Source organism: Hydra vulgaris, chromosome 03, assembly GCF_038396675.1.
Source record: "Hydra vulgaris chromosome 03, alternate assembly HydraT2T_AEP".
NCBI classification, from domain to species: domain Eukaryota; kingdom Metazoa; phylum Cnidaria; class Hydrozoa; order Anthoathecata; family Hydridae; genus Hydra; species Hydra vulgaris.
Genome location: NC_088922.1, coordinates 58,045,312 through 58,062,350, shown reverse-complemented (window position 1 = coordinate 58,062,350; position 17,039 = coordinate 58,045,312). Strand labels below are relative to the sequence as shown.

The 17,039-nt window shown below is 26.5% G+C and overlaps 1 protein-coding gene across 2 annotated transcripts in view; it reads right to left on the bottom strand.

Moving 5' to 3' along the window:
• Positions 1 to 17,039, bottom strand: part of LOC100208231 (nuclear pore complex protein Nup107) — a 108,590-nt gene that overhangs the window by 33,744 nt on the left and 57,807 nt on the right. For both annotated transcript variants that reach the window (XM_065793800.1, XM_065793801.1), the window contains exons 15-20: positions 9,225 to 9,315; positions 7,046 to 7,128; positions 5,913 to 5,972; positions 5,748 to 5,825; positions 2,498 to 2,577; positions 1,583 to 1,631 (exon numbers count right to left, since the gene is read on the bottom strand). In XM_065793800.1, the coding sequence (XP_065649872.1) occupies positions 1,583 to 1,631; positions 2,498 to 2,577; positions 5,748 to 5,825; positions 5,913 to 5,972; positions 7,046 to 7,128; positions 9,225 to 9,315 (441 nt within the window). The remainder of the gene's footprint in view (positions 1 to 1,582; positions 1,632 to 2,497; positions 2,578 to 5,747; positions 5,826 to 5,912; positions 5,973 to 7,045; positions 7,129 to 9,224; positions 9,316 to 17,039) is intronic.

Sequence of the window (17,039 nt, the reverse complement as noted above, 5' to 3'; positions counted from 1 at the left end):
ACCAAGAGCCCCAAGGCTGGGGGTGTTTTAAATCGGAGTTGGCATCTCCTAGCCTTTGCCTAAAAAGGCGTACCCTACAAGGCAGCAGGATTTGAAGCAGATTGTACTGGATTACATGTTGCCAGTAGCAGTATAACCTAATCTGACTTTTAATAGAGTTTTATAGTATCTAATAGAGTTTTATAGTATTTTAATCTATCTAATAGAGTTTTATAGTATCTATTAGTTTTATAGTATTAATAGAGTTTTATAGTATCTATAAATAACTTTCTTTAACACTCATATGAATTACAATGTTGCCGTTATTTATTTTAAAACAGGACTCCTTAACAATCATAATATTAAAAAGCAATTTTTTTTTAGTACATAAAAATTTCTCCAAAGACACAGACAGCCCAAACAAGTTAATTTTTTTTTAAATATTGTTACAGTGACAACCTTTTAAACTCTTTCATCACGTAATTCTAAAACAGAAACCTTGGTGAAAAGCTGATGCCAAAGCTCAGAGAAACAAGTAGAGCAAGTTTATGCCAGATAAGGCTTGATCTCTGTATTTTTTGTCTCCATGATATGATAAGGCTTGATCTCTGTATTTTTTGTCTCCATGATATGATAAGGCTTGATCTCTGTATTTTTTGCCTCCATGATATGATAAGGCTTGATCTCTGTATTTTTTGCCTCCATGATATGATAAGGCTTGATCTCTGTATTTTTTGCCTCCATGATATGATAAGGCTTGATCTCTGTATTTTTTGTCTCCATAACAATAACTATAACACCACACCATTACGCTATAACAACAGTTATAGTGTAATGGTTATATTAGCTAACAAAATTTAACTTTATTATGTAAAAAAAATTATGTAATATTAAAAACAAAAACAAATTGAGTGATAAAATATTCAAGTTTTGTAACATATGGTTGCCAACAATATTGTTGTAAACTTTGTTTATTTTCAAATATTTTGTGTTAATTAGAAATGAACAATTTCTTGATTTTATAAATTTATTAGTCATTTGATAAAAAATTGTTGTACATCAGTAGCTACATTTTATCAATGTCAATAAATGGCTGATGACACCTAATATAAAACACTTAGATTAACCAAAAAAACAGATAGACAGACCTATGCAATTATATATTAGAAGCATGTATGCATGCATGCATCTATGTATGTATGTATGTATGTATGTATGTATGTATGTATGTATGTATGTATGTATGTATGTATGTATGTATGTATGTATGTATGTATGTATGTATGTTTGTATGTGTGTATGTATGTTCTTATGTAGGCAAACATTCTTTTTATTAAAAAATTTATACTTAATAACTAAATTCAACAACTGAAACATGAAATTGTTTAAAAAATGTATTTATATTATTCTTTATGATTTGAGAAATAATAAACAATGTTATCATTTTATTATATAAGTCACATTCAAGGGGTGATTTCAAGCGATCTGAAAAATATTTTTTAAATATTTTTATTATTCAAGAAATCTAAAAAAAAAATATTTATTTATATTTAATTTAATTTCTTAAATTATTAATAATAATTTAATATATATTTGAACTTACAATATTTGGATGACTTCTAATGTGATCAATTATCCCAGAAGGTGTTAAACTGAAATAAAAAACCTTTTTTCATATATAATAATTATAATTGACGATAATAAATGGAAATAATAATGATGGACTATAAAAAAAGGAAACAATATCTTGATTGAATGTTCCAAGCAAGACTTGAACATTCAACAAGGTCAATCAAGAAATTTTTTGAAAGGTTATAAAGATTATAGAATATATTTGTATATTTTAGCATATTGTTAAGTAAGTACTTTATAAAGTTTATATTTCATTGTAAGTTATTTAAAATCATTTTAAGACTGTACGATTCTACAATAATATGTCTAGAGGTTGTTACAATAAAAACTTTTTCAAGATTTTACTAAAAAAAGATGCAGGTATTACCATCTAACAAATAGAATGGTAGACAATTGGAACTTTTTATCACAAGAAGCAATCAATTATGTAAACAAAAAGATCTTTAAAAATAGAAAAGACAAAATTTCAAACTTTTGATAGCAAACAATAATAATCATTTATACTTACAAAATCTTACATTTAAAGGCTTTTACAGTCAAAACATTAAAAAAATCTTACAATTAAAGGGTGCTTTAGCCAAAACATTACAAAATCTTACATTTAAAGGGTGTTATAGTCAAATTAAAAAATCTTACACCTAAAAGTTGTTCTAGTCAAAACATTAAAAATCTAAAATTTAAAGTTTGTTAAAGTCAAAACACTACATAGTTTTGTTTCACTAAAGTTAGTTTTTACAACATTTTTTATATTATGTCATTATAGTATACTTTTATATATATATTATATATTAACATTACAAGTCTAAAAACATGCTAAAACATAAGTGTGTTGAAATAAACAGTTTTGAAAAATTAGATGTTAAAAAAACTAAATAATAAAGCTTACTCATTTCTCTGCGTTTGTACCCAGTAAGCTTGTGGTAAGTCCATCATACTATTACTTGAACGTGGATTGTTCCTTATTTCCTAAAATATTATAAACAAATTTGAAAAAAAGTTAAGACTAAAAAAATTGTCAAAATATATTAACTTAATGTATACTTGTAATAATATTATTGTATTACAGATCTTTTAAAAAAAATAATTTAAGATTCTGGCAACCTTCAAGCCACGGTACTGACACCAGATGAGAATAAACAACAAAGTATAATATCTGTTAATATTATATAAGAACAATATATGTTACAGTATACAAAGATAATGGTAAAATTGCCAGTATTATAAACTATTTTTTAATAACAATAAAAACAGAAAAATATCAAAATTGTCCAACAACAATATACACCCAAACGAGTTTTTCAATTATCTTTAATGTGTTTTTTTGCAGGCTACACATCTATTTAAACAAGTTGCAAACTCGGGTAATTTTCTCCAAATTAAAATTGCAATTAATATTTTTCAATTAAAAAAAAGAATGCAACATACAGGTATGCAGTGTTATAATATATTAAATTATTTGCAATAACATGTTTGTCAAATAACATATTTCTCGAGGAGCCAACTTAATGCAGAAGATTATTGTTAGCAAACATATATTTATAAAACTGTTCAAAGGTAAGATTCTTTAATTTATACTACGTGAGAACGATGTCCTTTACATAGTCAATTAAAACTCTGTTCCTATCCTTTGTCCATTGAGCATTAATCAACGACAACATTCTTTCAAAAATTCCATTGTGTTCAAGGATACAGAAGAATACTTAACAAACTTTTTGGTATGCATTTTATACCTTTCAGGTATAAAATGCATACCAAAAGGTCATCAAATGTGCTATCATTTACTTTATTTAAATACATCCAATCAAAGCACTGAAATTCATCAAAAGGTAAAAAAGGAGCTGACATCTATACTTTCAAAACTATTTAACAAATGCTTAGAGTCTTGTTTTCAGGCTACAGTAATAACCGATAGATTTTATCATGCATTAGATGGATGTAGAGAGGCAAAGGCAATTGCTCTTGACATTTCTAAAGCTTTTGATAAATGTTGGCATGCTGGTCTTCTCTTTGAAACTTTTTTCTTAAGGTGTATCGGTAACATCTTTAAGATTATTGAATGCTTCCTTTCCAATCATAGTATAAAAGTTGTCCTCGATGGACAGCACTCTTCTTCATATCCCGTAACTTCAGGGGCTCCTCAAGGTTTAATCTTTAGCCCTATACTCTTTTTAATTTACATTAATGATCTTCCAGATATTATTACATCTAAGGTGGCATTGTTTGCTGATTATACTACCATTTATTCTTGTCTTGATAAAAAGCCAACACTCTCTGATTGCTTGAAGGGGGCATTTGAGCTTGAAAAGGATCTCACTTCTGCTACAGCATGGGGCTTACAGTGACTGGTGAACCTTAATTCAGATAAACCTTAATTTTTTTCAGCCAACTGTTATAGAAATCTAGATCTTCTTATATTTATGAATGGTAATGTACTTGATGAGTCTCCTACCCTTCATCTTCTAGGATTAACTCTTACATCCAATCTTTCTTTGAAAAATTGGATGTAAGAGTTAATATAAAAATTATATATAAAAATTAGCATCTGCTAAGGTTGCATCTCTTTATTTTGCTTACCATTTTCTTACACCGGATTATATTCTTTATCTTTGTAAATCTCAAATCTGTGCTTGTATGGAATACTGTGCCATATTTGGGGTGGATCCTCCAATGATGCTCTTTCCCTTTTAGACAAGGTGCATAAACGCATTGTAAACATAGTTGGATCTGCTCCTGCAGCCAACCTCCAAACATCATCACATTGTCGTAATGTTGCTTCTCTTTCTTTTTTCTATAAATACTATAATGGGCACTGCTCTAAAGAGCTAGCGTCTCTTGTGCCATCTACTAAAATTCATTATCGCATTACTTGTCATTCAATTAAGTATCATCTTTTTACTGTGACTATTCCTCAGTGCTAAAATTCTTATTAATCTAGTTTTTTTCCATGATATAATTTGCAATCTTTTAAGTCGCCTGTAAATCATTATCTTGCTCTATAAACTTCATCTTTTCTTTTCCACTAACTTCCAACTCTAATAGTGGTTGCTTGCAGTCTTGTTGGAAGCAAAGATGCTGAAATAAAAAAATAAAAAATGCTCCATGTTAAATGCAGTTGTGCAAAACATGGGTAGAACACCCAACACCTACCAATGGTTATTTTAAAGCTTCCTTCAAATACAAGAACACCTCATTTGGCTACTTTTCTTTAATGCCTCTAAAATTTACATTAGCATTGTCTCCAGCAAAAGCAACACACTTAGATAACAACTCATAAGTTTTAAAATATATTGTGATATAGTTACAGAGGTTTCATTTGGTGTGTTATCTAACGTGAGAATTTTAGTTCGTTATTCAATAACAATAAGAAATATTTTCTGTGAAACGTGATTGCTAGCATCTGGGAAAGATCAAAACATGAAATGCTATCTAATGATTTTACAAGTTGATCAACAGTGAAGGGGCCTATTACCTGGTTTATGATTGGCTCAGTTTTTGTATTTGAACATACGATATTTTTTGCAATTTCTGAATCTTCAAATAATTTATGGATTTACACAAGCTGTGCAGGCTATCGAGTTGTCAGACTTATCATGACAAACTGTATGAAATGATAAAGTTGCTTCAGCAGCGTGGGCTTTTTGCAATATCTTTGAGTTTTTATGTTGAAAAAAGGATGTCAATTTATTTAATGACACTGACATTTTGATTAGGTTTTTATGTTTCTCACTGTTAACAATTCAGTAGCTTCTTTGTTAGTGACAGATAAGTATCACAATTCATACACTTTGTCTCATTCTCGTTGGGCCCTTCAGCAAAGCATAAAAACTTCATAGTATTTGAGAATTTGCATTTCTCTTTATAGAAATTGAAGTCATTTTTATAAAAAAATCGCAATAGAGTTTATTTGTAGTCTGCACAGTGCTCTACTTGTTACTTTTAAAATATAGTTGAACAACAGTAACCTTGCAACCAACAATAGTAACATAATTTAACTAAAATCTATTGTAATTATACATTTATAAAAACTAAATAAGTTTTAAAAAAGTAAATTTTTACCATTATACTTCATACAGCTTTTTAGTAATTATCTAAACCTTAGTCTATTTGTAAAAAAAATGAGTTCATGAACTTTTTACCTCTTCAACCCTTATATCTACAAGTACTTTGAAGTAAGCCCACAAGCAATCTTCCCAAGATGAACAAGCAGGTAGAAGCTAAATTTAAAAAATTAAATAAAAAAAATTAATTTTATGCAATATTTTATTTTAATCACTTTTATGACAAAACATTATTAAGAGTACCTGATTTAAGTTTCCACTTAGTGCTGCATATATTGCTTTTTCATAGATATTAAAACTTTTCTAAATAAAAATTAACTTTTTTGGTAAGACTATACTAAGGTAAGATTATACTTAGAAACTACTAAACTAACATGGACATCAATTGCTTCAACTATTTTATGTTACATTTAAATAAGAAAATGGTATTATGGAATCCTGTATAAATAGCACAAAAGAAGAGCCATAAACAAAAACAAAAAATGACTTTACAATTAATGGTTGCATGATAAGAAAACACAAGCGAGATTTATTTCATGTTTAATTTTAGTTTACTAATTTAAAATTCAAAACCAGTTTAAAATCAAATTCAAAAGATTTAAAACTTTTTTAATACATTTTCATCTGTTACGACAAGGATAAGCCAATATTCCTTTGCAATATTAAAATAAAAATAATTTTGACAAATTTTGCCTTATAGGAATACTATACAAAAATTTAAAGAAGCCAAAATGATTAAATGTTCCGTTTAAACATGATTTTTTTACTTTTTCTAAACACAATATTACATCACTTTAATTAATCTTGTATTTTAAAGCATTAAAACCTGTTTTATAACAGTATTAAACACAATAACATTCAACCTGTTTTATAACATGGAAGTTTTTCAACTAAAAATGTAAAAAAAAATTCATTTTTACAAGATTTAATGTTTCTTATGTAATAATGTAATAACTGATTTTTAATGAATAATAAAATATTAATAATAAATAAAACTTTTAATGTACCAATTATTACTTTTAAAATTAGAAAATAATTTTGTTTCATTTGAGACCCAGGTTGAAATATTTTTAAGAGACCGGTTAACTGCCTAAAGGCCTTGGGAGACCCCTAAAAGTATTTTTTATTCAATAATTTTCAAACCCATTATTATTTTATTATATTGAACTTGTTACGGGGGTGCCAGCAAACAAAAACAAAAAAAAAATTATTATAAAAAATAAATACCATTAGCCATAAAAACTACTACCTACTACAATAAAAATAGAAATGTTTTTATTTCGTTTCCTTAAATGTCTAATGTAAAACCCAATTATATAGTCTACAACTTAAAACAGAATTAAAAAAAAAATTCAAATAATAATTATTGCAAGAACCTCTTCAGACATAGCCCAGCAATTAATTTTCCACAAGTCACGATTAGGGTTACCTTCTGCTGGCTGTATCTCATCTTCTTCATCTAAAGAAAATTTAAAAGCCTCACCAAATTAACTCCTTTAAAAAATATTTCTTTATAGTATGGTATTAACAATAATAATAATAAAAATGTCTGTAACAAACTATATATTCAAAAAAAAGTCCAATCAAAATGCTTTACATCTTTAAAAAAAAATAAAGCAAAAAAAAGTAAATTTAAATAAACTTTATTATTATCTATTTGTTGAATAATAAGTTAATTTGGGCAGTTGATTCAACATTTTCATGAATTAGCACTTAAAATATATACATATACATATTTCTTGGTGAGTTGCCCTTCCACCACACAGCAATTGTGATAAACCTGTTTATGTACTCTCATTACTGGAGGTCCTCTGAATACTGTTTCTATACCAGGTTCATTATATGATGTAAAAGCGAAACTCTTATTGTATGAATGAATCTTTTTATTATTTACTTCACTCACCTTCATTTGTAAGTAATCTCTTAACAAAATATGTTGTCTCATTAGGTAGAAGCAAGACAACTTTATCATTGTAATACCATAAACTGGGGTTACTTTGGACATTGGGCAACTTTGGACAAAAATTTAAGATAGTGAAGATACATATAGCATTCATATGATTAAATATAATTAACTGTTGAATCATTTTTATATTTGTAAATAAACTAACTGTTGAAATAAGATATCAACTTATTGTAAGGAGATCTGGCATAGCAACAATATTTAGCATATTAGCTACCAGTTAACCATTTTCTAGCATCTTTATATGATTTTCACATCTTTTTCTCACAGCTTCTGAATTCTTTTTTCAGCTTTTCTGAAATAAAACCTATTTCTTTCAATTCAGCTGACTTATCATCATTCAAAATTTCCTTGGCTTTGCTTGACTATACTGGGCTGACGATTCTGTCCTTCTATGCAATTTAGATTCAGATTTGCATACTTTAACCCCAGTTCCTTTATTTTGCATCAATTCAAACATATATTAGTGTTGCTAAGCAATGCAAATCTACAACTTTTACAATAACTATTGTCTAACAAATGCTTAGACTTTCAACCTGCTTAAAATGATAAACTAATAACTTATCTGTCTCCTCCATATCAACAGAAAATTTATCAGTTCACTTACTTTTATAATTTACTGGTAATAACAGCATTACATATTTGAAAGCCATAAATAAAATTTTCAACTTACTGCGACCAATTAATTTTACGTTATCTTAAAAAAAATTAATTTAAAATTAATTTCAAAAGACAATAATTAATAGTGGTTGGTTGGCAGCATTGTTGAAGTTATGAAACAATACTTATTAAGTTTAAATAAAAATGTTCTAATGCTGATTGCATTAATCAGGAAATAAGCAGCAATGATTAATTTTAAGCTGCATTAAGACTGGGGTTGACTGGTGGGACCAATTGAACAGTAATTTAAAGTAGTTATGCGTATTTAATTTATAATTTAATGTAGCAAGGAAAATTTAATGAAGTATACTAATTAAATATGTTCAAAAAATTGTAAACTTTTCTTCAACAGAAAGTTAAATTAGCATCATTATTAAACATTAATGCATTATTCCATATATTTAGATTTAATATGCATTGTATGACATTACAATAATAAAAATTTGAAATTCAAAGTAGACTTGAATTATTAATTTTCACCTGTTTACTATGCAACCACCCACACAAGATGTGATTGTTTAGTATGTTGCCAGTACACAGATAGGCAACTATTTATAATAATTATGGGCAGCGAATCTTTTAGGCCATAACTGTAGATTGGATATTTTTTTTGCACAGTGTATGCTTGTAAGCAAATATCTATATCTCATAGATGTCCACATTCTTTTATCTTGTTACTCTAATAAATTTATCTTAATATATTGATTTTTAACTTCATGCAGTTTTTATGTGCATTTTTTATCATAGAAATAACTTGAGTAAAACTTTCCATTTATACACTTCGCGCATAACATAAAATAACATAACACACAAACACACACACATACACACTCATATATTAATTATATACATTGTAAGAGGTACAAAAATATAATGAATTTACTCTTACAAGTAAATTATTTCAAACCTTTTAAAATTTAAAAAAAGATTACTGTAAAAAAAATTTGGATCATGCCATAACCGCCAACCATCTAAACTTGCAGCTCTCCAGTAATGACCTTGGTCACAACACAACTTCTGAGCCTTGCAGTAATAAAAAATAACAAAAGCATGTTAAAATTTAAAGTTCAGTCTTTAATTAGACCACAAAATATAAAAACTTTACACATTCAATATATTTCAAAAATAAAACAAATTTTAAGTTTTTTTTATTAAATTTAGATTAAAATTTTAAACAATGGTCTCACTCACTTCTATTAAATTTATAATTATAGACCATTAAATAAAAACAAGTATTACATTATTCAAAAGTATAGTATATATATAAACAGATATAAACATATATATATATATATATATATATATATATATATATATACCGTTTTTATTTAATGGTATATATATATATATATATACTATTAAATAAAAACAAGTATTACATTATTCAAAAGTATAGTATATATAAACATATATATATACATATATATATATACATATATATATATATATGTATATATATATATATATATATATATATATATATATATATATATATATATATATATATATATATATATATATATATATGTATATGTATATGTTTATGTATATGTATATGTATATATATATATATATATATATATGTATATGTATATGTTTATGTATATGTATATGTATATATATATATATATATATATATATATATATATATATATATATATATATGTATATATATAAATATATATATATACATACATACAGTAGCATTCAAAAGTATTTTTACTACTAGTTTTAGCCTAAAAAAATATTGACAGTAGGTGGAGATCATTTATTCATTTTTTATTAAATGTACATTAGTAACATTCTATTACAGTATAAAATTTTTATTGGACTTTGCATTAATATATTTTAAATAATTATTTTTCAAAAGTATCAAAAGGATCTTGACTTTCAATTATATTTGAAAGATAAAAAAAAAAAAAAAAAAAAACTATTAAAGTTTATGTAAGAGCATGATCCAATGAGCATGTAAATTTTGCTCCCAAGAAAATTGCCTCCTCATATTAATATTTTGCTTTTTAATCAATTTATTATTAAATCACCTTGAAATCTACTGGAATGACACGAAAAAAATTAAAAAAAAAATCAGTAATATTCAAGAAAAACTGACTTAGTCCAAATAATTGTTTTTTTTTACAAATAAGTCTTTATTTTTGGCAACTTTGTTTTGCTCTAACTTGTCGCGTTGGTTTGAAAAGGGTCAAAGCAATGTGATTTTTATTATATTAGGAGAATACTAAATAAATCTTTTTTTCTTTTTTTTTCAATGTCTAAATGAAAATATTTATATGATTATCTTTTCTTTATTTATGTATTTTTATACATCAACTAAAACAACAATACACAAACAAATAAAAAAACAATAGTATTAAATAATTAAACACTAAAAAAAACTTAATGATTTTTTTAAAATTCACCTGATATAAAAAATTTCAGTTAAGCCCTTGTCAAACCAACGCGACAAACTATGTTTGTATCTTTTTCAAAACATAATTATCTGCTTCCACGTAACTTGGAACCTTTAATAGTTTAAAATAAAGATATTTAATAATGTGTAACTAGTTTTTTGATTGCTAAACATTAAATCGCAAAAAAATATATTTCTCGATATTTGTATTGTGCTTGCTGTAATGTTCGTTTAGAACTAAAACAGTTTAGTGAAGTTAGTTCTGAAGAAAATATTGATAGTTTAAATTAAATCTGAAAGAAAGAATTGGATTTGATTAAGAAAAACGATAAAATCTGTAAAAAGTGCTAAAACGCTTCACAACAAAATTAAAAAAAAAATAATGAAAAATTTATAAATGATAATTTAAAAAATACCAGGAATCCTGATAACTCATTTTCATTTCCAGTAAGTCATCTATCAGTATTTTCAGCTGAAAGTGTAATAGACAACAAAAATAATTCTAGAGTTTCAAATTCACAAGCTGTTTAAAAAAAACAACTGACAAAAAATGCAATCCTGATGATGAATCCATATTAGTAGATTTTTTTCATACTCTCTCATCTCACAAAAGCTGTCTTGTTTGTGGTAAAAAACATTTTAATGAAGCGATTGTTGATGTCTATATAGAAAAAAATAGATTGATTCCATCTGGTTCAAGGTGTTGCAGCATTTATCTTTGTCAATCGTCAACTCTATTAATCAAACAAAGTATGGAGATGTTATCAATTGGTAAAGCTGATATAAAATTCAAAAAGAAGAGGTTAAAAATCTTTTCGAAAAAATATGTAATTTTGCACTTTGAAATTTGCTTTTTTACCATTTCATGGATAAAACAACTTTGATCAAGTATAAATGTCTCAGAATAACTGGATTTACAAAAGAACAATTGATTGAAATAAGTGAATCACTTAATTCAATAATAAAATGCAATTGCACTAAAAGCGCACTAAAACCCAGGCTTTGGCAATATACCTATTCTGGCTCAAAACTGGGTTGGATTATTTGACAATATAAATGTTTTTTTAATTTGGATCCAGAATTTGATATAAGGCGGTTACTTCAACAAGTCAGAGTGTCACTTACCATTGATTTTGTTCAAAACAATTGAAGCATGAACCACATCCAAAAAATTAAATTATTAAAAAACAATAGCCTTATTTCAAACAAGTGATGATCAATTGATATTAATAGCAGATGGAACTTACTGCTATTCTCAAAAGATTAGCAATAAAGTTTTTCAGTGTAAAATATACAGTATCCAAAAAAAGAAACACTTGGTAAAGCCATTTGTGATATGTTTTTCTAACAGATATATCTTGTTTATGTGTGTGTGTGTATATATATATATATATATCAACCCTCGGAATTAGGAAAAATAAGGTCAGCAATAATTTGCCGACCTCAATCTTTTTGAGGTCGGCAAAAATTATTTGATACAAAGGTCTAACCATAAAACATTAAAATAAGGTCAGCAATTATTTGCCGATCTCAAATACTTTCAGATTGGCAGTTAGGTCAGCATTGCCGAATGCTGTCCCTAATTCCGAGGGTTGATATATATATATATATATATATTATATATATATATATATATATATATATATATATATATATATATATATATATGTATATATATATATACACATATATATATATGTATATATGTATATATATATATATATATATACATATATACATATATATATATATATACATATATATATATATATATATATATATATATATATATATATATAAATATATATATATATATAAATATATATGTATATGTTTACGGCCTTTTTGAATATATATATATATATATATATATATATATATATATATATATATATATATATATATATATATATATATAAATATATATATGTATATGTTTACGGCCTTTTTGAAGCAACAAAAAATGATGCCACATTATTAAGTGAGATTCAAGGACCAAAGCTTAAGTTCTTTAATTTGACCAAATGAGGTCATTATATTGAATCACAAGTTCTGTGATTGTATTGAAGAGCTTAAGAAAGATTATAGACTTGATCCAAAAATGGCAGCTTGTCTTAGAAAAGACCAAAAACAGTTAACAACTTTGGAAGTGAATCAATCACGCTATGTTAGATTCAATGACTTATTATTGAAGCTATTAATAACTTTGATAACCCTTTGAGTCTTGATTACATCAAGACTTGATGGGTTATTGAAGTTATCAATAGCTTACATAAGTAATCATTTCAAGCCCTGGATAAAGTTTGCAACATAAGCCTTATTTATATGCTAGATGATTACCGGATTGTTGCTGCATTGATTAATGAATATTTTGGAAGATTACTCTCCAATAATGAAAACAAAGTAAAAATCATTAGAATTATGAAAGAGTCTTAGCAAAGAGAACTTACTTGGAAAATTATTTAAAGAAAAGAAACTTCACATTAAAAGTGCCTATGCTAAATTGGAATCCCAAGATATTAAAGATTTTCCAGTACTTGATCAAAGCACAATACAAACCAATGTAACTATAGGTTCCTATCAGCTTAGGCAAAGTTTGAGTTATATATCAGAGCATCTTAATAAAGGAAAACACAAGTTAATCGATTGTTCCATTAAGAACAATTGATTCAACCCAACGTTCTAAAATAATAGACATAGATGTCTGGTCAAGGCACGGGAAAATTAAATACATAGTATACATTAAGTATTTACTCAACATCAATAATCAATTTGGCATGGTTTCTTGGTATTGTACCTGTAAAACAAGACTGCGTACTGTTGGTTGCTGTAGTCACATCTCAAGTGTTATTTTATTTCTTTTAAGTGACGAAAAAAGAATCAAAGAATTCAAAAGTCCAGCTGGTTTGACAGGGTCTATTTTCCAAAGTTAGCTGTATTGGAGACGAGTGACGATGAGAATGAACATGTCTATAAAAAGAAAATTAAAAATAAAAAAAATGGCAAAAGGTCACAAAGTAAAGCTTGGACGAGTGAGTCATAAATAGATTTAAAGTTTAAAACTCTGACAAGGAGAACACTTTCCCAGATGATTCCTTACTGTCACCACCAAAGATTTTCAAATTTTTTTCAATTCAAAACTTTTCAATCACCTAATAAAAACAAAAACCTAGAAAGGTTCTTCTCAAAAGTGCCTAAATGGGGATCTAAATGTACAATAAAGTCTAATTCAACAACTCTTGTTTTTAATAACACTTGTACAATATAGACTATTTTCTTTTATCTCTTTGGATATCAGTTCAACTCACACCAACTTAATGAACCATTTGCAAAGCAGTCCTTTAAAAAAAATCTTTATATGATATAATTCAGCTAATAGATAAAGATGAATGGGATAAAACAAAAACTAATTGGGTAGTCAAAATCTGTAGGATTTTACCAACTATATGTACAGATGGAAGCTCTCTAATAAATTGTTTTGGATCTGAATATGAGTTTTTCATTAAGTATTTAGCTGATTCTCAATCTTATGAAGCTACGACTGAATGCAAAAACTGTAAAACTACTAAGAAGAGACTTATAAAGGATACTTTTTTTCGAATGGGATTTTAGCGGCGTCATTCTAAACATGCAAAAGGAAAGACAATGCTCAGATTGTGGTAGCATTATAACTATTAAAAATTGCTTTTTTGAGAAACCTCTTTTTACTCATAGAAGAAACCCAGCAATCAACTTTTACAGTTGATGACTTCCCTGACAAGCTTTTTCTAGAGAACAGAACAACCTATTATTTTTTATGCTGTACATTTTGTAAAAATAATCACTTTCAATCAATTAATTCAGCTAAACTCAATGTTGTACTTAATCGACAATCTTAATCTAACTCAACATGACTTGGCTATACCTTGTCACTCAGTTAAAACAAGCTTCTACTTTTTGAGTAATTAAAAACGTAAAAAATTACTTTGAATTGAACTGGTTCTAAAGTATCAAAAAATATAATACTTTATAATTTTTTAGATATTTTTCGAATAAAGAATTGTAAAAAAAAAATAATATTTAGCATAATTCTTTATTCATAATGTTGTTTTTACTCTTTAATGTAAATATTGACGAAGATGCATTAATTATGATAATAAAGGGAGGTGACTTTCAGATTGTCTTTTAAGAATGTTGCCAACAGAGATCTCAATATATCTTTATATTAATAATCAGTGTCTCTTAATTATTAGAAATTAGAAGTTTTAGGATCTTGCTTAGCAATAGGGGGGCTGGAGAGGATGTCTTACTGCGTCATGCTCTTTATAATTATATTAGTCAATATTTGGTGGCAAGCCTTCTGAAATAATTACAGTGACACATCTTTGAGGCAATGAGTTGACAAGCTTAATTAGTTTGTCTAAAGAGATATTTTTCCATTTTTGGTGTAAAGTTCCAAACAAATTATTTTTGTTAGTAAAATTTCCTTCTTTAACTTGACGATCAAGCTCATCCTATAAATTTTCAATGGGATTTAGGTCAGGACTTTGGCTAGGCCAGTCCACAACACGGATTTTATTAGATGTGAACCAATTTTTTGCAGCCTTTAAAGTGTGTTTAGGGTCATTATCCAGCTAGAAACACCATCATTGATGCATTTTTGCTTTAACATGCATTTTTGCTGAAAAAATGTAACTAAGATAATAATTTACACTTTTACATTTTAGCTGAAAAAATGTAAATTATTATTTTACATGAAAAACAAGTATACATTTATAAAAAAAATCATGCTATTTTTTTATTTAACTTCTTCTGTCATTACAAAATTTGTTAATTTATTGCCATGTAATAAAAGGAGAGCTTTGAAAAGAAAAAATCAGATTAGAACTAAATGTGAGAGAAAAGAAATGAGTACTAAATGTTTCACAAAATCATTAAAAACTGTTTAATCATGGAAATACGATTTTCTTGGTCAAGAAGTTATAAAAGTTAACAATCTAAACACTGTTGTAAAAATATACTGTAAAATTTGCACGAAGCATTAAAAACATCACTTAAAGCAAAACTTCGATACTAGGGTCTGCTCGAAATTCTTTAAACGCTTTTTTAAATGAAACTAATGTTGTAACACATCATCAGGTTTAATAGTTTTAGTATAAAAAATGTCAAATATAATAAACATAAAATAAATAAAAATTTGTTTTTAAGACCAGAAAAAGTTTTTTTTTATTATTTGATAGATTGCCTGCCCAAACCAAACCCTCAGTTAATGTAGTGGTACTTCCTTGTAGCAGCAGGCTGTAAGATAGTTGATGTAGCAGCACTCTCTTGTAGCAGCAGGCTATAAGGTAGTTGATGTAGCAACACCCCCTTGTAGCAGTAGGCTATAAGATAGCCGATGTAGCAAGACTCATGTTATACAGAAAAAAAATAAAAATGAAACATTCACAATGTTTTTATTTTGATAGAAATATAAAAAAATATTTAGAATGTTCTTAAAAACATTCAGAGTGTTTTTAAAAACATTCTAGTCTTTTAATTTGCGTTTTTGTGGTTTTTTAAAAAAACATTGAATTTAATTAGTTTCTTCAATTTAATTAATGCGTTTTATTATAATCTAACCTTACGTTTGTCAGTTTAAATACCATAAAAAAGCTAATAGCTGTTTTTTTTACCACAAACGGAATATTTAACGCCTTCACTATAGGTATAGATATTTATTCAATAAATCATGGAGTTTATTGAATAAACTTGAACATTAACTTTTGAAATTAAAAAAGACTTAAAATTCAAATGGTAGTAGTGTTTGGAAATATAAAGATTTATAAAATTTTTATTTTGTATATTACATATTACCAGGGATAGTGCAAATCTACGCAGCTAGCATAATACCACAAATCTGCCCAACAAATTTTTTACCAGAAAAGGTTAAAACTTTATTTTTTTTATTTCAACAGATTTTGGGCTTATTTTGGCATAGATAGTTTTATTCATGTTCTTCGTAATGTCAACAATAGATATTAGGTGTTAAAGTTATTAATTTATATGCTTAATATTAATTGGCTACATTACGTCAGATGTATTATATAATGCTTGTAATGCAAATTTGCACTATCCCCACTGATATTTGTGTTAAAAAAATAATATAAGTTTAAAACAAGCTGGACTTACACAAGAAGAAAAGTCTATTTTTAAACGTAAAAGGTTATTTCTTGGACATGAAGAAAAAGTTATTCTTAGATAAAAAGTTAGTTATATTGTTATATTGAAAGTTATATATTAAGTAGGAATATTATATATTAAGAAAGTTATATATTATTATATTGAAAGGAAAAAAAATTATTTCACATTTTTGCACATT